This window comes from Dasypus novemcinctus, chromosome 9, assembly GCF_030445035.2.
Source record: "Dasypus novemcinctus isolate mDasNov1 chromosome 9, mDasNov1.1.hap2, whole genome shotgun sequence".
NCBI lineage: Eukaryota > Metazoa > Chordata > Mammalia > Cingulata > Dasypodidae > Dasypus > Dasypus novemcinctus.
In genome coordinates, this window is record NC_080681.1 from 58,931,069 (window position 1) to 58,953,213 (window position 22,145).

Below are 22,145 nucleotides of genomic sequence, written 5' to 3' on the forward strand. Positions count from 1 at the left end.
TGTATCAGAAAAAATATAAAAACTATTATTTCTCTGTATAAAATATGGTCTTTAACCTGACATGAATAGGATTTATAACTAATCTTCAAACCCTCAGATTTGTGCATTATAGCTACCCAAATGAAATTATAAAAATTAGCATAAGAGGATGAGACCTCTAGGAGCAGTAAATGGGATTCAAAAGGGCCCAAAGATATAGGGGTTAATGTCACATAATATAGGAATATCACAATGAGATAGGTTTGATAATTAGATTTATTTTTTTTTAAATAAGTGCAATTTTAAAATCAGTAGAATTTCACAGAAGCTTTTCTTCAAGTATCTGATTTTTGGCCCATGGCAATAAAACATAAACCAATAGGCAAAAATCACACTTGATTTAAGTACATTCATTTAATAATTTAAATTCTTCAGAAAATATCAAAAATGAATTCACAACATATTGTAAACATGATCAAAGTAAATCTTAAGCTATGAAAAAAACAATCTCAAAAAGCAGCACAAATCTCACATCCTTCAGAGGCAAATGTAGAGCAAAATAAAAAGACATTAACAGAATTGACTTGTAGATTACAGTAAGAGAAACAGAAAACTGTTTTTAACAGTGATGATCCCTGGAAGGTTACAGCTGTGAAAGGTAATGAGGTGCCTTAAAATTTTCACTTGAAAATTCTGCGAAGGCTCATTAATGGTTCATTCAATTATTCGAAAGATTTGATCTTTTCAGGAAGTGACTTCTGAGAGCAGTCCTGGAATGCTAGTTGTGACTTGTACTCAGAGGGTGCTGTAATAATCGTGCAGAAGAAAAATATGTTATTAGATGTGCAGACAAAGATCTCACCTCATCCCAGAAGTCTTCTCTGAATACTACCATCCTCATAGATCTGCACCTCAACTGCTTGAGTTCTGTGCTCACTGATACACCCTGTCTATTGTAGGAAGAAAACCCTTTGGAGTTGCTGGTGAGGCTGCTCATTATGCATACAGCCACCCCACCTCCAAGATTAAAAACACAACAAGAACAAAAAACCACAACCAAAATAATAAAACTTACTGCTGCCTTCAAAGCTTGATCTAGGTCTTCCATTAGGTCTTTTTTATCCTCTAAGCCCACAGAGAGTCGAATCAGTGTGTCACTAATTCCAAGGACATCTCTGTCACCTTTAGGCACTGATGCATGGGTCATGATTGCCCTGGAAGAAAGGGTGAGCATGCTTTTGAGTACTATATAGTGTTAGCAGAGGCACACTTATAGCTCATGAATTCTAATTAACGTCAATTCTTTTTCTACTCTAAATACTAACTTCTTTGTTTCCCCATAATTCTTCACAGACAAAAATGAGGACCGATGAAAATTATTCTAAGTGAAATAATTGATTCTAAGTGAAAAGCAGATTCTTTTATCTGTGGGTAAAGTACACTCACGCCAGGTACTAAAGGAGCCAGTCAACCTCCCCCATACTGGAGAGAAAGGTACCACTCCCAATGGGTGGACTTTAAGATCTGCCTGAGTGAGGCCTTGGCCAGAAGTCATATGCCCCATGACCAACCTGCTGCAGAGTTACTTGAAATTCTGACTTAGATGAGGCTTATTAGACCAGGAAACTCCCAGAATCAATTCCCCACTGGATCAACAGATCAATCCAGAACAGCTCAGGGAAAGAGCACCTAGGATTGGTAATCCTGACTACTAGGCATCAGGAATCCCAGTGTATATAACTCATGACATACATGACAAGAGGATGGTGAAGGATTTTCCAAACTATCCAACAACTCATCATCATCAACATGTGTAGAGGTAATGTGTCAGGCATTATAGAAGAATTTGGAAAAGAATCAGATAGCCCCTTTATCCTAGATGACAACGCAGGAGCTAAAGATAATGATTCACGAAACAGAAGTGTCTATAGCAAATTTCAAAGTATGGACAGTAAAAGCTGCTAAAGTTCAGAGAAGGGAGACGTCTCTGTGGGCAGAGGCATCATGGAGGCGAGGCTGGTAGCCTTAGGGGGCCCTAATACGTGCATGGCCACCAACATTCATCCTTTTCTTCCTCCCCACCTCTACCAGTCAAACCAGTGCCTAAAGTGCTTTCTTCCATCTCACTTCAGACCCATGGAAAGAAAAACCCAGTTTTGGTCAAAGTAAGTGGATACCTTCTTCTGTCACTCTAACAAAGCTTTTATACACGAATGTCCTCCTTAAAATGTTTTGCCCCAATCAGGCTTCAATTCCTTCACAGAAAGAACTTGGACTTCAAAGTATGAATCCCAACCCTTCCACATACTCCCTTTGTGACCTTGTAAGTGGGCTGTCCTCACTGAGTCTATCTTCTTATCTGAAATAATAATAGCTATTACTTCTGGTATGCTTACCATGAGTTAGGTACTCTACTAGGTGATTTATATGCATTAATATTGGGTAATAACACCTATCTCAAAAGTCTGTCATGGGCATCATTTGAAGGAACCTATATAAAGCACTTACAAGTACCTGGAATGTAGTAGATGCCTAGTAAAAAATAATTATTCATAGTAATAGTTAACACTTATTGAATACTAATTATGACCCAAGACACCTTGGTCATTGATTTTTCCTCCCATATTCTCACAACTGTTAAGAATTAGGTACAGTATTATCTGCATTTCACTAAAGAGGAAAGTGAGATTAAGAAGTAAGAGATGATAAAGAACTTTCCTAAGGTCAACAGAGTTAATATGTGTTTATTAACAGAGACTCAGTACACTGACTCTACTTCCTCCCTTCCTATTGCAGTGTTACACTGGGTACAGCAGAGTTGGGAGTCACAGACAAGCTCTGACCTAAATTCACTTGTCCACTGGCATTGGGATTGTAGGCTTAGCTAGAGTGTCTGAGGGTCAAGCAACTTTAAAACAAATCCCTAAATAAATCATTAGTATATTTTTTAAGAGAGCCTTAAAGTAGTATGCATTTTATTGCTATGAATATGAAAAATAAGCCAATTTCATATGCTGAGTGTGCCCTCTTGTGCATCCACATTTACTAGCAGGCATGTTCTGGATAGACTGACAAAAAGCTACATGTGTTATATAAATTATTTTCCATCATTTTTAGGGCATATTTTTTTTTTAACTTTATGAAATTACCTGAATCACCATGAACTGTAAACTACTGTAAGAGAGCAGAAAACATGCCTGAATTTTGATAACCACAGACATTCCTCAGCACAATGCTTCTAAAATAGTTATTTCATAATATGAAAATTAGCATAGAGAAATAGTCTATGTGCATTTAGTACAGTTGAAAATGATTAGGTAATAGTGCTGATTTATTTATTTATTTATTTATTTCCTTTTTTTTATTATCTTTTTTTGTAAAGATACATAGATCGCACAAAACGTTACATTAAAAAATACAAGAGGTTCCCATATATCCCACTGCCCCCCCCCACCCCAGCCTCCACTCCTCCCACATCAACAACCTCTTTCATCAGTGTGGCACATTCATTGCATTTGATGAATACATTTTGGAGCACTGCTACGCAACATTATAGTTTACATTGTAGTTTACTCTCTCCCAGTCCATTCAGTGGGTTATGGCAGGATATATAATGTCCTGCATCTGTCCCCGCAATATCATGCAGGACAAACCCAAGTCCTGAAATATAGCTCAGTGACTGAGCTGCTGCTTCCCATGTATGAGGTCCCGGGGTTCAATCCTTTTCCCCTCACTGTTTTTGATGCGATGCCTCAAGAATGAAATCACTAACATATTCTTGTGTGACATTTCAGTAAATCAGCCAACCTTTCTGGACCTCTGTGTTCTTATCTATAAAATAAGGAGAGGCCATGAACTAGGCCTCTTTCAGTTCTAATATCCTCTGATGCTTTGATAAGATTAGCTGAATTGATTAGGTCAGACAGTGAGGTGCCTAGAATGCCAAGTTAAGATTTTGGAATTATCTGATTGATAACATGGGATCATTAAAGGTTTATGCCACACACACAAAAAAAAAACAGAAAATAAGTGGATTTGACAATGCCTAGTAGGGCCCTTCTCTGACAATCAAAGGTAGAGAGGTGTTTTATCAGAGACTCATTCTCTATTTCCCAGGGAACCTTGAAATCAGCTTTTCAGTACAGAATCTCCAACCTCCCTGCCAGGGTAGAAGTGGGATAGAATATGTGGCCTTGGGACAGAGGACAAAGAGCCTAGAATACAATTACTGCTGGAATCTCCTTCAGTAGAACAGGAATGGAAGCAAAAATTGAAAGGACACAGCCAACTGATGAAAGCCCACCATTAGACTGTATCAGTGTCTACATTCTGATGATGCTAGAGTCCATTCTGATTAGTCAGTGCCAAACTGTTCTTAATGTTAAGTATCTTGAATTAGCCTTGATTTTATCACATTCATTTTCTAAACAATCAAAACTGACATCAAAATTAAAGTACTGAGATAAAGTGAAATATGCTTACGGAAGCTCAGCAAGACTTTCATATCCTCCCAAGCTCTCAGCCAGAGTAAATATCTAAGGCAAGGAAAACAATTTAGATCTTTCAGTAAAATAAAAATACTAAAATCTAAAAATAAATGATTTTAATAAAATGGCCCTGGAGCAGGAAATGGAGAATAGTAGTGATTATGAATAAACAGGAATTAGGCAAGAAACTCAGAGAAACAATGAGGTTAAAATTTATAACAAAGATTTCACCAATTAGACATATTATGTATAAACTTAAAACAACAGAAGTTGACAAAAGTGAATTTCCTATACCTTCCTACTTTGGCCCTATACTTCAGTAATACTTAACATGAGCTCTAAAAGCCCAGAATACTAACTTTGAGTATTCCATGGTAACCCTTTAAATTTGAATCTGAAAGTGGCTATATTATCACACTTTTTTGTTAACATTCATCACTTATTAAATTAACATATCCATTTAAGTAGAAATAAAACAGTTTTGTATTTAGTGTTATAGTGTTACAGTGTCAGAATTTTACAAATGTTTTAAAAATCACTCTCACACCTGTGTTAAATCAGATGTACAATAATACTATCTTTCTGGTTTTAGAAATGGACAAGTTTAAGATATTCATAGGGCTTCAACTGACCTGGTAGTGTTCTGTTCACTAGATCTGTAGTATTTACACCTCAGTCTATTGTAATGGACTCAAGCTAAGTGTATGGAGTCACCCAGGGCCCGAGAGCCCCCTGCCTTGTGCAAATGAGAAAAAGCCCTCCCTTTGCCTGACCCCAGGCAGATGCAGACTGGGAGGCACAGGGTTGGGAAATTCATTCCTAGGCTACATTTGTGCAGTGCACTCACAGGGTTGTACAATACTTTGAGGATTCAAAAGTTTCATTGGAAACAAAGATTCACTTTTAAGTAAATATGAAAACTAACGCACTACATGCTGTCTTTCTCAAACTGATTGCAGCATGTGGAGAGTTGAGCAAATGAACGTATTCAGACAGCTGCTAATGTGTCATTGCTATTCCCTGTCATTTTCCAATGGAATGCATTTCATGTTAAAAGATGAGGTTTATAGGTGTGGCCTGTGTGCACACACACAAAATAAATACACATAGGGTGAAAGTGAGAGATAATGAACTGCTATAAGAAAATCTTACCACTACATTTTAAAAACAGATTTTGAAAATTTACCTTTAAGTTCTTGAGGAAAGTCTCAGCATGCTGAAGAGTGCCCTTAATATAAAAAGTGACCATCCCTGGGCAACCTGTGCACTGACGCTTTGCCAGCTCATGCTGTGGATGAGAGGGCAGCCCTGGAATCATAAGGTATAGTAAGTTATTTTAGAGTCAAACATAATTTCAGGAAAAAAATCCATGGTCTACTTAAGTAAACTGCAAATAAAGCTAACAATGGGCTCTGGGCAGTGTTCACATCTGGCTACTGTTCTGTCCCCTGCCTATCTCTCTGGCTTCATTTTGACCAATCTTTTCAATCCTTTCCATGCTCCAGCCACATGGGCTTTCCTTATACCAATGGCACTCTTTCATCCCAGAACTTTTGCACATGCTGTGCCTATAACCTGGAATACTCTCCCTGCATGACCACCCCTCCTTGTTAATTATATCTTTGTGTAATTTCTTGCTTAATATCTGTTTTATCCACCAGACTAGCTCCAAGGGGGCAAATCAATGCTTATTTCTTTAATAATTGGGCTCCAGTTTCTAGTAAAATGCTTGGCAGTTAATGAACATTTGTTGAATGAATCAGAAATGCCTTATCCATGCCCTTCTACTAAATGCTACCCCTTCTTCAGGGCCCAGCTCAAAATCTTCTCTTGTCCTCCATCCAACTCTTTACCTAAAGTACATATAGTGTATTTAATCTCATATGGCTTTTGGACTTGGTTTATCCACATTCCTTGAAGACAGGGAACATTCTTAATTATTCCTTCCAACCAAGACTAACTTTACCTCAAAAGGATCTAAAATAGCTACCTACTTAGGTTTTTAGACTATCACAGTTTAAAAGACTGGCATAATAAATTCCAAATTTAACACTTAAGTTTGTTAATTAGTTGCACATGAGCATTTCTAGATGCTGGGGGAGGTAAAGGAATTGGAACATCAGGGGAATTTTGGTGGCTATCAGTTTTCAACTTGGGACAAATCTTTATCAGATCAAAGGTACAGCTAGTGCAGAATAGCAGAAAGACAAGGTTTTAAGCAGATCAACTAGAAAGTACACATTGCAGTCTTGGACTTCGTGTACACAAGTCTTCAAGCTAAAGACCCCATTACAGGAATATCTAATGCAAAAGAAATTTTTTAACATCCAAGTATCCACTAAACAATAGATAACATAAGGCAAAAGACCCTACCTTCTTTATCACCAGACCTACCATGGTGCCTGACACACAATGTGTTTTATAATTAAATGAATGGCATAAAATTAAATGAAAATATCTGTGACAGTTTGAGACTATTATCCTTAGGGCTAATCCAGTCCTGTAGGTATAAACCTACTATAGGTGGGACCTTCTTTTGATTAGGTTACTTCAGTAGGTATGACCCAGAGTGGGTCTTAATTCTCTTACTGGAGTCCTTTATAAACAGGATGAATAGAGAGAGACACAGAAGGAAAAAAACCACAGGAGCAGAGAGAGCAAGCCACGAGAGCAAGAAGTGGAAATCAATGGAATCCAGGAGCGAGGAAGCCAGAACCTGAAGAAACTGAACCTGAAAGTGAGGGGGGAGACAGCAGATGCTTCCATGTGCCACTCTTCAGTGAGAAAGGATCATCTGTTGATGCCTTGATTTGGACACATGCACAGCCTCAGAACTGTAAGCCTGCAACCTAATAAATGCCCATTGTAAAAGCCAACCCATTTCCAGTATATTGCTTCAGTAGCTTTTAACAAACTAAAACAGCCTCTAATTTACAAATAAATGATAAATAAACAGGATGCTTAGAATAATACTTAAAATACTTGTATAAGGCCAATCTGTTTAGAAATCAGATTAACATACCAGGATAAATGACTTTTTCTACCCGGGGATTAGATTCTAGAAACTGAGCAACTGCCATTCCATTTTCAAAATGCTTATCCATTCGGACATGCAGGGTTTTCAGACCTCGATTGCAGAGGTAACAGTCAAGAGGAGATGGAACTGCTCCAATAGCTGCCAAATGAACATATCCTGAGTTAGTTTTGTGGGGGAGAGGAACCCAGAAAAACCTCTGACTCCTCTTTTTCATTATGATTTTAAAAAGGTAGCTACAAAGCCCAATGCTTGAGTTTTAGGGGAAAAAAATAAAATGTCAAATCAGAAACATGAGAATGAAGCATAAAATACACTTAGAGAAATGTGCTTTCAAATGGGAGGGGGACTAACTATACTGAAAGGTAAATACATAATACAAACACGATAATATGAACTTTTCAAATATGACCATAAGTCATTTCAGCATGAACATTCTATGATTTTAATTAAATGACATACTGTACGTTTCCCTGAATTTCCTTGAAAAGGTATTACAACATAAAAAGAAAGCCAACCACTCACCTCCTACTATTCCGAAATGTTCTACCCAACATTCTATTTAGCCTTTGTCTGAAACAGCCTATGATTTCCTATGCCTTGAGGCATACAAACCTCATTCCCACTTTTATAAAGAAAAATACATTTATCAAGCACTAAGTTTTGGTTTCCCTCATTAGTGTTCTTTTTTCTTACTTTAAAATCTATTCCATACTAATTAGGATTGCATCTTATCTGTCAAATTGCAATGGTTAAACCAAATCTCCACCTCAAATAAACCTTGTTTATACTTGAGATAAACTAAACAACATAAGCAGGAAATGGTGTTTAGGCATCTATTGAAAAATACTAAGCATTCATTGCAAGTACTATTTAAAATCAGATATAAAAGGTATTGTACATGAAAATCATCATTTCTAATGTTTAAATTAAAAAAAAACTACAAATTCACTTGGCTTTTATTATATATCTAAACAATATTATTATGGATTAGAAAATAACAAAACTCTTTGTCATGACATAAAGCCCTCTATAAAAGTACTATTTTTATAACCCAAGTATTTTCTACTTCCTCTAAAAATCTGAATGTTTCCCTCTATTTCTCATTTTTTCAGAAATGCTATGACTTCACAACACTTAGCAGAAATGAAAGACCAAATGTAGTCACTCTGTGGGCATAAGGGAAAATACAGACTTTTTAATACTTACAATTTTGTAAGAAACGAAGCCTATTATGAAGGTTCTCAGAATTAACAGACACTAAACCCATTACAACATCACTGTGGCCTAAAAACAAGAAATAAACAAAAATCTCTAGGTTAAAAGCAATTTATTATATTTTTAATGTAATATTATTACAAAGTCAATAAAAATAAATAAATTAAAAAAAATAAAATAAAATAAAATTATTTCTATCATAAAAAAAAGCAATTTATGTTTACACTTAATTTCATAATTTCAAAAATGTGACTGTCACTTGAAAAACACTCTCAGGAAAAAACCCAATAAAATAAGGTTAAATAAAATTAATTCCATTTGACACTAGCAAAAGCTAGACATAAAATAACGTAATAAAAATCATATAAAAATTAAATGTTTCTGGTGGTGATGGCAGCACAACATTGGGAGCATAATTAACAGCACTGAATTATATATTTCAAAGTGGTTAAAAAGGAAATATTAAGTTGTATACACATTATTAGAATAAAAGTTTAAAAAAAAAAACAGAACTGTACAACACAGTGAAACCTACTGTAAATGATGGACTATAGCTAATAGCACAATTATAAAAAATATTCTGTGAACTGTAACAAATACATCAAACTAATGCAAGGTGTTAATAGGGCAGTATATGGAAACACTGAATTTTATGCATTTTTTTGGTAAACCAACAACTTCTGTAATAAAAAGAAAAGGAAAAAGTAAATGTTTCTTTTAAAATCAGGATAAAAACATAACCTTTTATATAAAATTTAATGATCTCCTCAGAAATCATGAGAAGAGTTTCTCTACTATAGATGAAATCCTTTATTTTTTTTACTATCCACATGAGTCACTGAGAAAACCTGAACAGTAGTAGAAAGGATTAAAATGTCAAACCCTATGTTATATTCATCTATCCATGGGGAGGAACATTCAAAATGTAGACTACACATCTTACCATTCATATATTTTGTCGCTGAATACATACAAATATCAGCTCCCAGAGACAAAGGCCGCTGAAAATGACAAAAGATTATTTTAAAGAAGTAACCATTTGAAAATACGCTTTGTCACTTACTTATTTAATATTGCAAATTCCATTCTCATTCCAATCAGTAGTAACTCTTCAAAAATACATGCATCTTAAAATTTTCCAGGGCCTCTGATATTATCTTCCCCTTACCTCTCTCCCACCAAATAAAAATACAGAGTAATGTACATAGTATTCAATCAGAAGGCATGAGTTTTACAGGAAGAGTAGATAAATGCAGTTCAAGTTTCTTTAAACTGTGTCTTTCCAGAAGTTGATGACTAACCCTAAATTTATTACCTACAGCAGAGATGCTAGCATTTTATGGCATATTAAACACATAAAATAACCGTCAGCAGTTCTTATGTCAACTAAGTATAAAACTAATCTGCTTAATAGATTTATTATCAATAAAATCTAGAAATACATGCTGTATTTATGCATACTTGGTTTGTCATGAACTTGACTCTCAATTACTCTTTTATTGCTTTTTTAATTTTGCCAAGTGGAAAGTCCCTTATAAGAAATTCATTTGGGGAAACGGACTTGGCCCAGTGGTTAGAGCGTCCGTCTACCACATGGGAGGTCCGGTTCAAACCCCGGGCCTCCTTGAACCGTGTGGAGCTGGCCCATGCGCAGTGCTGATGCGCGCAAGGACTGCCGCCCCACACAGGGGTGTCCCCTGCGTGGGGGAGCCCCACGAGCAAGGAGTGCGCCCCGTAAGGAGAGCCGCCCAGCGCGAAAGAAAGTGCAGCCTGCCCAGGAATGGCGCCGCCCACACTTCCCGAGCCACTAACGACAACAGAAGCGGACAAAGAAACAAGACACAGCAAATAGACACAGAGAACAGACAACCGGGGGAGGGGGGAATTAAATAAATAAATCAATCTTTAAAAAAAAAAAAAACGGCCTGGAAACAGAGCAGCAGGACATATATTTAAAAAAAAAAAAAAAAAAAAAAGAAATTCATTTGGGTTGTTTTCCCCTACACAATTTTCCTGCATATAAAATTCTTGAGTTTTAAACTTGGTTTACAATGATAGTTAATGTTATAATTGAATTATCCACTAACTAACATATCATTGATATCTTTCCACTTACCTTTTGTTTAAAATAAAATTGTGTGTGTTTGTGTGTATCTGTTTCTGTGTGTGTGTGTCTTTCTCACGAGAAAAGTTTAGTCTTTGGAAGGTATTAGTATAGGAGCCTATGGGACCTTTCCATTTAGGGTAGATGAAAAAAGGATGTTTTAAGTAAGAGATTGCCCAAAGCACTCTCTACATAATCTGGAGATGTTTGCTCATCTCTAAATTGATGGGGTCAAGCTATATAGTGTCTAAGATTTCTTCCAGTTCTAACATTCTGCATACTTTATGGTCAAAAGAAAAAAATAACTAACACTGACTGATCTCACTATATGTTAAGAACCATGCTAAATTCTTTACATAATCCAATAAATGCTGTACAAACACAATACTGTGTTTGTGTACTAACACAATAAAATCAACATTGTGGTTATGCAGTGATAGATGAGGAAAGGGGACTGAGAAAAACAAAACAGATTACAGATTAAGAAGCTGGTACAGCCAGGATTCAGATCCTGAATGCCTACCTCCAGAGACTTCTCTGAAATTTTATGCTAGTATGCCATTTTGGGTTTTCTGTGAGACTTACTGAAAGTCCGGAAGACAAAAGCCAGGGGAGAATGAGAATACTTTCCATTTTTTGTGATGGCAAGGCAATGAGAGAACTTTTTCAGAAGATTGCTCTGTGGAACCAATACAGTGGTAAACAACTGGCTGTCAAGGGATGGTGTGGTTCTGATTAACTCAGCCGGAATGAATCCACATTGAAATGACGTAGATTCCAATTCCTGGTATAAGGAATGTGATGTGGGCTTCAGAAAGTAGAAAAACTGGACTGACCGTCATGCCTAAACAGGAGGAAAAAGGCCAGGCCTGATGAGTTACCTGGCCAGGCCCTGGAAAAAAATTTAATGTGTTCTCTTTGGAAACATACAGGAATCACAGTGACTCAGCCAAAGAGATTCTGTGCTGTAATAATTGGTAAGTAGCATATGGGTTAAGAGATTGGGTTTAAAAAACCCAAGATTAAAAATTGCCTGGAACAAATAGATGATATCAGATTTTCACCTAGAAACAGATTGCTTTACTAGATATGAGCCAAACACATATCACAAGCCAAAGGTAGATGCTATATGAATGCAGTGTACAGGAGCTACATTTCAGGAATGGAAAATGAAACATGATGGCATCTGCTGAATAATACAGAGGAAGGTAAGGAACAGGTTTATCCAAACTTTCCAGGGAGTCTTCCAGTTTCATGGCAGCCTGAGCCAATTTTGGGGACCCAGAATAAAAGCAGAAAATTATAAACAATTGAGCTGATCAACATTTGCTAACTGAACAGCTGAAGGGGATGAGCTAAGGTTTCAGGAAGTCTGGAGAATAAAGATGAATTACAGAATTGTAATAAGAATGAACACAAGGGAAAGGCAGGTAAAAGAGAAGGAAAAGGGAACCAGACCAAGGAAAAGACACAGTTTGGTTTCTCAAAGGAAAGGATTAGAGAACATGTGGGAATTAGGCAGAGGGCAGGTCAATTAAAAGTCATTCCCAAGACCACCTACCAAAAGTAAAAAAATAGAAGGAAGAACCTAGAAAAAAGTAGGAGAGAAAAGAAAAGAAGGGAGGTTGTATCATGTGTGTAGTATATGTAGAGGGGTAGGAAGGAAAAGAAATAGATTGAAGGGTGCACTACAAACACTTAGAGCTACAATGTAAGATATAAGTACAAATTTCTACTACAAATTAGGTAAAGATGCAGAGGGCTGGGTATAGTCTATTGGGTGCTGAAGGAAGAGAAACTAGAAAGAAGAGAAATGGATAAATAATATCTGTGACGTATACTGAGATGTCATTGAGTATATCTTTTATTTTCCTTTTATTTGGAGGAAGGTTAGCCAAGTAAAAAAATAAATGCATAAAAGTGTGTGTATGACTGAAAAACATGACTTTTAACTCATACATAAATTTCAAGTCCCTATTACATATAAGGAACTGGCAGATAAAATAACTTAAGAAGTCTATGAATTTACACATCCTAAGAAAACCTGAAAGCTGTAATTGAGACAACATTTTAAAAACACAAAATCCTTTACAACATAATAACATGGTTGAAAAGATATTTACTAATGTTAGAAAAGTTCCAAATTTAATTCTTTGCCTAATCACAATAATTATGATTGGGTTTCATAAGTTTGACAATGGTAATTTTAATGTAACCAAGTTCTTCTTTTCCTAATTTCAGATATCTGTATAGTCTACTAATCATGACACCCACTCCCCAAAAAAATTATTTTCCCTTACCTGGAAATATGCTGACATAAAAGTGTTATCCACAACCAAGATAATGTCTCCGTATTTATGGACAGTATGTGCACAGGCTTCAATGTCAATCATCTTCAAGACAGGGTTTGTGGGAGTTTCAATCCAAACAAGCTGAAAGAAGTTAGCAAATAATAATAGTTTGTTAAAATACAATTCACAAACATATATTATAACCATCTAGTAAGCTACATTATATTAAATATAATGGAAGAGCATGGATTATTAAAAGGTCCAAACTGAACCCTAGCCTCCTCCCAAATTTCTGAGAGGCCAAAGATAAGAAATTTACCCTCTGTATTCCTGAAATCCTCCAACTATAAAATGGGTTGATAATTTTTACCTTCTAGAGTTGCTGTAAGGACCAAATGAGAAAATGCATATGTAAGTAGAAAAGTGCTAATTTTAAAAGAACTATACCTATGATGCCAAAAATATCCCTAATATTAATTTAAGTAATATCAAAGGTACTAGAAACTATAAAATATGTACCTAGGACTTGAGGAAGTACAGAGGTTTTCAAGTAACAGAAATAACACATAACAGAAAACATAGGTACAGCTCACTAAAGAAAATGACAGTGTCTTATTTATCTGCATATCCCCCAAATTTAGAATTAATAATTCTTTTTCTGTTATCTCTATAAGTGGGTAAGACATTCAGGTTACTCTTCTGTTCCTACTCTATAATTTTAATATAGAAAGGTAAAGTGGTTTAAATAATGTTTATTCTACCAGAATCTTGAATTACTTAAACAATATATAAAATTTATTTCTGAGTAAGAATTATTCCTACAGATTATAAATAAACCAATAAACAAACAAATAAAAACAGATGATTTTACATGACTTTTGAAAATTCTACTTCAAATGGCATGCCAGATATCCTGGAGGCTGGGGGAGAAATGAGTTAATTCAAGACAGTAAAGAACAGCTACAGAAAATTCTATTCACAAGACTTAACATGCTCATAATTTTCTTTCTTCCCTTAGACTCAGACCAGCTATTTTAATAAGTGCCTTTCCCCCAAGCGAGCTAAACAAGTTTCTTTGAAAACAATCACTCAAAGGCTTTGTGCACAAAAATTTTTCTCATTTTTAGCATCCACTGCAACATGAGTACAATTCAAGTCTTTTAATCATTCACAAAAGTTGGAAAAGGTTGACTAATAAAAGACACTGGCCCTTCTTTTACCCATTCAGAATTTAAATGAGGTCCTAAGAAAGAATATCACATGTGCCATTCAGAGGCACAAAACACCTTCCAGGGACATACAAACTTCCCAGGACAGAGGCTAAAGACTGTGTCCTACTCTCTGCTTCTCACTCTTATTTTGCCGAAATATCCCTTAGAAGCCTTTAAAAGTCATTATGCTTAGGGTTTTGGAGCTTGGTAAGCTTTCTTTTCTATAATTCCACCTCTGCAATGCCTTCTGGTTAACACCACCATCTTGGTAAGGCATTAAGAGTTGAATCCTCTCGCTAACAAAGTTTTTTAACAATTACCATATATCAGGTTCTGTACTAAGCATTTTATATGCATTGCCTTATTTAATTCTCACATCCAGGGAAAATTATCCCCCATTTTGTGAAGAAATTGATTCTTTGGTTGAATTATTTACCCAAGATAATAGAACAGAATTCTATGACAATATTAAGATTTGAATCCCACTCCAGGATTCAAGTTCTTAACCTTTACTGTCTAATACCTAAGAGATATCATATTTATTTTAATATTGATGATTTCCAATAGCTTCTAATAATATTTGTTATCCAGATTTAAATTATATCCTCTAGTAAATAGGAATGATGAAAAGAAAACATCATAGTGAAAACAGTGGGCCTGAAAATTAACTGAGTACCTTAGTTTCTGGTGTAATTGCTGCCTCTAGCAATTTGATTTTGGAACAGTCAACAAAACAAATCTTCAATCCAAATTCACTTGCTACCTTCCTGAAGTATCTATTGGTACCTGAGGCAGAAGAGAATCAGATAAAAAGCAGAAAATATTGCATTAAGAAATGTTCATTCCTTATAGTTATAAACATTTAAAAAATATAAGGAATTCTGAATCATCAATAAAAATACAACTAATGGCAATTCTAGTTTGGGTAAGTAGTTTGGCTATTTCACATAGTACAGAATATAAGGCTTGAATTTTAAACTAAAAGTTCAAGAGTCAAATAAATCACACTTGCTATCCACACCAACTGATATGGAGCTGAAAATATTTCTCAAAACATGCAATCTCTATTCTTGAAACATTAAGATGTTCCCTGAAATGTCAATATTTTTGTTAACAATTTCTTCCTAGTACCCAACTCTAAAATAAATAGACCAATGACTATGAAGTATCACAAATAAATTTTCAAACTTTTAATACTTTGGTAATAAATAAGAATTGCTTTGTATATTCTCAGTTTTTTTATTATGTGGTTCTGAAAGCTTTAAAAGATCAGATAATGTAATCCAAACTACTAGATTTTTATAGTGAAAGAAGATAAATTAATTCAGAATAATTTGATTTATAAACACTGATTTGATTTTTACATAAGCATATTTAAGGAGGCATTGCTATCATTGAAAGACAACGAAAAAAAAAAGGAAAAACACTCCATAATCAAAGACATACTGGAATTTTGATGTTATGTAGACTGACCTTAGGTAATATGCAAATGAAAAGAATATAAAAGATTATTAAAAGTCAACGGCAATTTTCAGGATTTTGTACCTATATTTGTCATGAGATATTATAAGAGTAATTTAAGGTTATAGAAACCCATCATTTTGACTCAACAAACTATTAAAAAGATGTAAGACAAAATACAAAGCACCATGCAAATTTCTGAATGGGATAAAATGATTACTAAGAGTAAGAATTTACAGATTTAACCTTTTCTTCAGATAGGAGATACATAAATGATAATATTCTAGAACTCACATTTTAATTATTTGGGAGCATTTGGAATATATATGAACATTTACAAAATTTTTTGTTTTGAACATGAAAATCAATCTTGCTTAAAGGCAAGCCTGTCTTCTTTAACTCTTCACTCACCACTTTAGATAAGTGACATTTAAACTCTTTAGAATGGAAGTTCTTAAATTTAGATCCATGGGTGGGTTTCAAGGGGCTAATCTGTGAGACCTTTGAAAGTAAATGCTAAACATCATGTGTACAGTCTTAAATATATTTTGGTTGGGGAAGGGACCCATAGCTTTCAAGAGATTTTCCCTGAAACCGAAAGAAAAAGAAAAGAAAAGAAAAGAAAAAAGGGGTAAATTAATCTGTTTCAGAGTGAGCGGGGTTACAGGTCATCTTCACTGCAGTTAAAAACATTACAACTCTCTTTCTAAATGCTATCTTCTATAGAACAAAATGTGTCTTAAGGTTGATCAAGTCCTACATCCTCATTCCAGCAGCTTAAATAAAGTTATTACACAATTTCTTTTATAAGCAGATCCAGAGAAAGACCCTAAGTGTTTAAATTCCTGAGTTAATACGTTTGAGCCAACATCTTTAAAAGATAATAAACAGGGAAGCCGATGTGACTCAACGGACTGAGCTCCCGTCTACCATATAGGAGGGCCTCCTTGTGCAGGCAAGCTGGCCAGTGCCTGCGGAGAGCTGACTGCTCTAGCCTACGGAGAGCTGGTGCAGCAAGATGACACAACAAAGGGAGACAAGCAGATAACAGAAGAATGGGCAGCGAATGGACACAGAACAGACAGCAAGCAAGTGGTGGCAGTGGGGAGAAGGAAAAATAAATAAAATAAATCTTTAAAAAAAAAAGATAAGCAATCCTTAATACTGATAACATTGTTAATATGATTCAGGGCTCACTTTATTATCTTTACAATATCAGCTGACACAAAATGAATAAGGGGCTCGCTTACCTCCATAAACGTCATCCATGCAAATAATTTGGTCTCCTGCTTTTAAAAGATGGGTAATAGTCATAGTGGCTGCTAAACCAGAAGCAAAGGCCAAACCTAAAATAGAAAACAAGGTAAACTAAACCAAAATGTCAGACCCATAGGTTAAAAAAGAGCTACAGTATTAACTTGCATTACTCTCTGCTGATAAGGACTACTACCACTGCTCAGTCACCAGGCGACATCTAATTACTTCCATTACAGAAGCTCCTCTTCTATTTCAAAAATGAAATATAGTTCAAATAGAAAATATAATGTGTTAGATATTTTTGTATAACATCAATTCTGCCTTAGTTATGACACTTCTGAAACACTTCAAGTTAATATTTATAAAAATCTGAGATAAAAAAACTAACATCAATTAAATTACAGTTTAAAAATACAAAACTCTAAAAAATTTTAAACTTACAGAATGGACCAAGATATGACTTAATTATTATTTATATGGTAGTCAATTCGGCAAATATTTTAACAAAATTCAAAATTGGATCTGACACATGGCTGATAAATTTATTTAATGATGATGGGTACACAGACTCTTATTTTCTACTCTCTGCCTTTCCCTGTAAGTATTCTATTTTTTTTTTAAAGATAAATATGACTTTTTTTTAAGGAAGGGCATAGATCATTGTTAAGTCATCACCAATATTCAAGGAGGTAATCTTGAGAGCACATTTTCAAGGACACCTGGCTATTGTAAATGTTCCTTCGTACTACTCTCAAGAACAAATTATCAGGGTGAACAAAGGAGTATAAGAAAGTTCATATTTTCATAGGGAGTGTTATAAAACTTAGTTAATTTTTATCTATTTATACTGACAGTTTCAGCTGAAGTCTTTTTACATGAGTACTAAGTGGTAAATGCTACCATTTTGCCTCTATTAATATTTATTTTTAACTGATAATTACATGTATACATATTATAACAGCTGTGGAACCTTGAGCAAATACTTCATCTTAGTAAAATAAGTTTTTGAACTAGCTAATCTCTTTTTCCTCCCAAGTCTATAATCTGTGCCTCTGTGGTTTTCTTTTACATTTACATTTACATTTAAGAGTGGATTCTAGACTTAACAAACTCTGGAATGTAAGTTACTTACAGTACTTAGCCCCATCTAGTGCAGCCACTGCTTTTTCCAAACAATTCCTGGTGGGATTTCCAGAACGGCTATATTCGAAACCCTAAAGAAAAGAAGTCATAGTTCATCCTAGGAGATTTAAGTTTAATATCAAAGTCTTACATTGGGATTCATACTACCAAAATGATATTCTATTATTTAGTCATTACATATCTTGTCATTGGATACAGGGATGACAGGGTTGTGGAAAGGTGCTGAAGTCAGCCAAACTGGGTTACAATTCTGTATCTGCCACTTAACACAAACTGAGTGCCAAAAGGTAAATTACTTAATATCCAATATCCAACATCTGAAAAATGGGACTAACAGCACATAGTTCAGAAAATTGTTACAAGGATAAAATCAGATAATGAATAATAAGTACTCTGTATTGTGCCTGGCACATAGCAACCACTAGATAAATAGCAGTTTTTATTATTTGCATTCATCATTAGTATTGTTATTATGCTAGACTTTCCTTCACGCAGTTATCTGGGTATTGAAGAAAAGGGGTATCACAGGAACCAACAAAGTAAACCTAATTCCAACCTGTATTTCAGTTCTTAAGAGACGGGTGATACAAAAATTTTTTAAGAGTAAAACAGGAAGCTATTAACAGATCCCACAAATGCTCAAAGTTCAGATCATGGCTCTATAAGAGATCCAAATATAGGGAGTAATTCTTGGCAAGGTAGCTCCACATGATATAATTATGTGGAGGATTTCAACATTGACTAAAAGTCCCATAATTTTCTCCGCCTGCATTATATAACACAAAACAAAATACAATAGTTCTCCACACCTTCGTTTTTGGTTCAGGAGTTCCCAAGGAATAGTCATGGGGGGGGGCAGGTGGAGTTTGGCGCTTTGTTTCCTTGTTTTTGACAAATGGAGCAGACATAGTTTATTGGACTCCAAGATATTCTCATCACACTTTGCCATCACCTCCTTGCTATGACCTGCAGCTGTGCCCACCAGACAGAAAAAAAAAAAAAAACTGTTTGGAATCATGTGACTACTGATAAAGAATTGGCACCCATGTTTCCATAAACATTTATTGCAAACAATTAACTTTGTGGTTGGGGTGGGGAGGAGATAAGCATATTTGAAGGCCAGGTGGCAAACTGTCCTTTCAGCTCATTCAGTATCTTTCCAATGGGACTAGAGAATTAGATGTTTTCTACTCTGTTCTTCAAGTTCCCTTAAGTGCTCTTAACTGATAAAGTATTAAGCACAGTCTGGTCGATTTCGCTAACGCTGGTGACTTTCTGAAAGTATTTAATTATTAATGTCATACCTGAATGATTAACTTTTGCCCTTACTTCCCAAGTTTGGTCCACCATGTAATCACTAAATCTAACACCAAGAACAAGCCTGCATGCTTGGAAGGAAAGTTTGTGTACTTTGATTCCAGAATATGGTAGCTAGGAGTATCCACAACCATCTGTAGAAATGCCCTTTGCACTGTACTTCACAAAACAAAGGGCTAAGTCAGAATATTCCTGGATTTATATAGCATATTAAATAAGGTTTTTGAAGTATAACCAAGGTTTGGACCCAGAAAGTTTATTTCAGTAATTTCTTCTGAATCTCTGCAACCTTTAAGTACTCCAAGATCCATCAAGTATATCATCAAATGGGAAAAAAAAAGCCATGTAATTAACAATAGGGATTTTCTCATAGGCCTTATACAAGTCACTTGTGTAAAAAGCACATCATACCTCTCCTGCCTGTAACCAGGTTATGAGAGAAAAATGGACATTGTGTAAATATGAACACTGTGAAATACACCATCATTGAGCACTTATTACGTACCATGCAGCATTATTATCCCCATTTGCATAGGATCAACCTGAGTCTTGGATAAGTTAAATAACTTGATCAAGGTCATCAAGATTCAAAGAGGTGGTGTCAGAATTCAAATCCAGGTCCTCTAACTACATGACTTGTGCTCTTTAATCACTAAGCCACACTGCTTAAATGATGCAATGGATTTCATTACTGCTAGCACAGTGTGGCCTAGCAGGTAAGAACAGGGATTCTGCAGCAGGATCTGAACTCCAGCTCCACCACTTACTCAACATGTGGCTTCTGGGCTAGTTACTTAACATCACTAAACCTCAGCTCTCTCATCAGAAAAACCAGAGTTTCCTCAAAGTAGGAGATTGTTAGGATTATATGAGCTAATAAATGTAATACACATGATATATTAATATAAGTTTTATCTGGCAAATAGCAAGTACACAGTCACAACCACTATTACTAACTGAACTCAGCTATTGGGAGCCATCTCCATTCCAGGTGAGTTATCAGACACTTCAGTGTTTTTTTTAATCCCAGCCCTTACTTTAACTTTATCCTTTTTGCTGCTAAAGGTATTTCAAAGAAATTATGACTAACAGTTCTGAAGTACAAGTTTGCCAAAATGACATGAATCAATTTGAAAAACCGGACAAATTGTTCATACAGTCCTGCTTATAGAAAGAAATATGATCCAATGCAATACTTTCCTGCAAGGGGGATTTACTGGTGTAGGACACACCCTTTGGGGGTACCTTCCGAATTTATAGCCATTTTATAAACTATTTGCATGTCTCCCTAATTTCTTAAGCCACAGTTCATTACCCGCCCCATCCTGGACCACCCGTGACCCAACTTACCGAGTGCTTACCGGGCGCCCCCTGTTTGAACGTGGTGGACATAGAGATGGGAGGCACCACAGCCTGGGAGGTCCATTGCTCGGGTTCCTGGCCCACATGGATGGCCTGCGTGGCAAAATGTTGGAAGCCAGGCAGGAAACCTTGTATGGAGGTTTCTTTGTTCTGCATGCTAAGTTGAGAAGGAAAGAGGAAACAAATGAAGATAAAACTCGGAAACTGAGTCTTCAAGGATGGAAGGAAACAAAAGAACCAGGAGAAAAGAAGCGAAAGGCACGACCGCAGCTCCTACACCCACCGCACAAAGCCTGACCGTGCGGCTCTGGGGTTGAGTTTATTAAGCAGCCTGGAGAGCTGCGGTCACCGCGGGGCGAAGCTAGCGTGGCCCAATGAGCGGAGGCCCCGACGCTGCCCCTGCTCTTCATTGGCTGGCGGTAGAGGCGTTGCCGGGAGTGTGGCTGCTACCCCCTTCCTCGTGCAGAATGTGGAGTAAGGCTCCTTGGATCCACGTGGTGCAGGTTTGTGCGTTATGTGGAGAAAGGCTGGCCCGGTGTTGAAACCGAGTAAACAGTAAACAAGACAAACAGCCCCCCCCCCCCCCCCCACTGCAGTCGGGCTGGGACCTCCCCGCCCCCGCCCTTTGACTTAAGGGCGGTGCTGACGCAGGCGAAAGTGCCCAACTGAAAAAACCCGGCCCCAGCTGTGAAGTTCGTAGCTTGGATACTCATTAACCGCAGGCAATTTGCCTTGTAAGGTACACTGGACTCTAATGACCCAGTGCTTGGGATGATTGAAAAAGGAGTAAGGGTTAAATTTTTCTTAAGTAATAGTGAAGCTACTATCTGAGAGCTCTAAGCAGAACTCAGGCAGCTTCTCAAGGGTTCAAATTTAAGTTTATTTCCAAACATCATTATCTTCTTTTGAAGTACAGGGAGAGAAGCTCCCTGATGAGAAAGATAATGTGGCTTTGAAAGACCCCGTTGGAGTGTCAATCTTTACACAAAATAGTTTATTATTATGCAGTTAACATAGTTTATCATTATGCAGTTGACAGCCACATCCTTTAAAAAAAACGAAGTAACTCTGTCACAATTCACCTTATCTGCAACTAGAACCCTGCTCTTATTAAGATCACTCCTTAAAAACAAACAACAAAAATTTCCTTGTTCCCTAAACAATAAAAGCTTGACCTACTGTATAGTCTATTTTCTAGGATAGGAAATTTAGGCATACTTCTGTTTCTGCAAAGGAAGCTTTTCAAACCAATTAAGAAAGAGAATATAAAATAAACTCATC

General features: G+C 36.1%; 1 protein-coding gene across 4 annotated transcripts in view; it reads right to left on the reverse strand.

The window, feature by feature from the left end:
* Window positions 1-237: 237 nt before the first annotated feature.
* The window catches only part of CTH (cystathionine gamma-lyase), a 47,277-nt gene continuing 25,369 nt past the window's right edge, over window positions 238-22,145 (reverse strand). Inside the window, exons 1-14 of one of the 4 annotated variants that reach the window (XM_071217381.1) lie at window positions 21,148-21,192; window positions 20,853-21,021; window positions 18,995-19,157; window positions 18,175-18,256; window positions 17,036-17,131; window positions 15,001-15,110; window positions 13,123-13,254; window positions 9,662-9,719; window positions 8,710-8,787; window positions 7,489-7,641; window positions 5,653-5,774; window positions 4,462-4,514; window positions 1,055-1,193; window positions 238-784 (exon numbers count right to left, since the gene is read on the reverse strand). In XM_071217381.1, coding sequence (XP_071073482.1) covers window positions 758-784; window positions 1,055-1,193; window positions 4,462-4,514; window positions 5,653-5,774; window positions 7,489-7,641; window positions 8,710-8,787; window positions 9,662-9,719; window positions 13,123-13,254; window positions 15,001-15,110; window positions 17,036-17,131; window positions 18,175-18,256; window positions 18,995-19,093 — 1,149 coding nt within the window. In that variant the 5' untranslated portion in view covers window positions 19,094-19,157; window positions 20,853-21,021; window positions 21,148-21,192 and the 3' untranslated portion in view covers window positions 238-757. Of the gene's footprint in view, window positions 785-1,054; window positions 1,194-4,461; window positions 4,515-5,652; window positions 5,775-7,488; window positions 7,642-8,709; window positions 8,788-9,661; window positions 9,720-13,122; window positions 13,255-15,000; window positions 15,111-17,035; window positions 17,132-18,174; window positions 18,257-18,994; window positions 19,158-20,852; window positions 21,022-21,147; window positions 21,232-22,145 lie in introns of those variants that run through there. The other 3 variants (XM_071217380.1, XM_012521675.4, XM_012521676.4) reach the window with 3 other exon arrangements.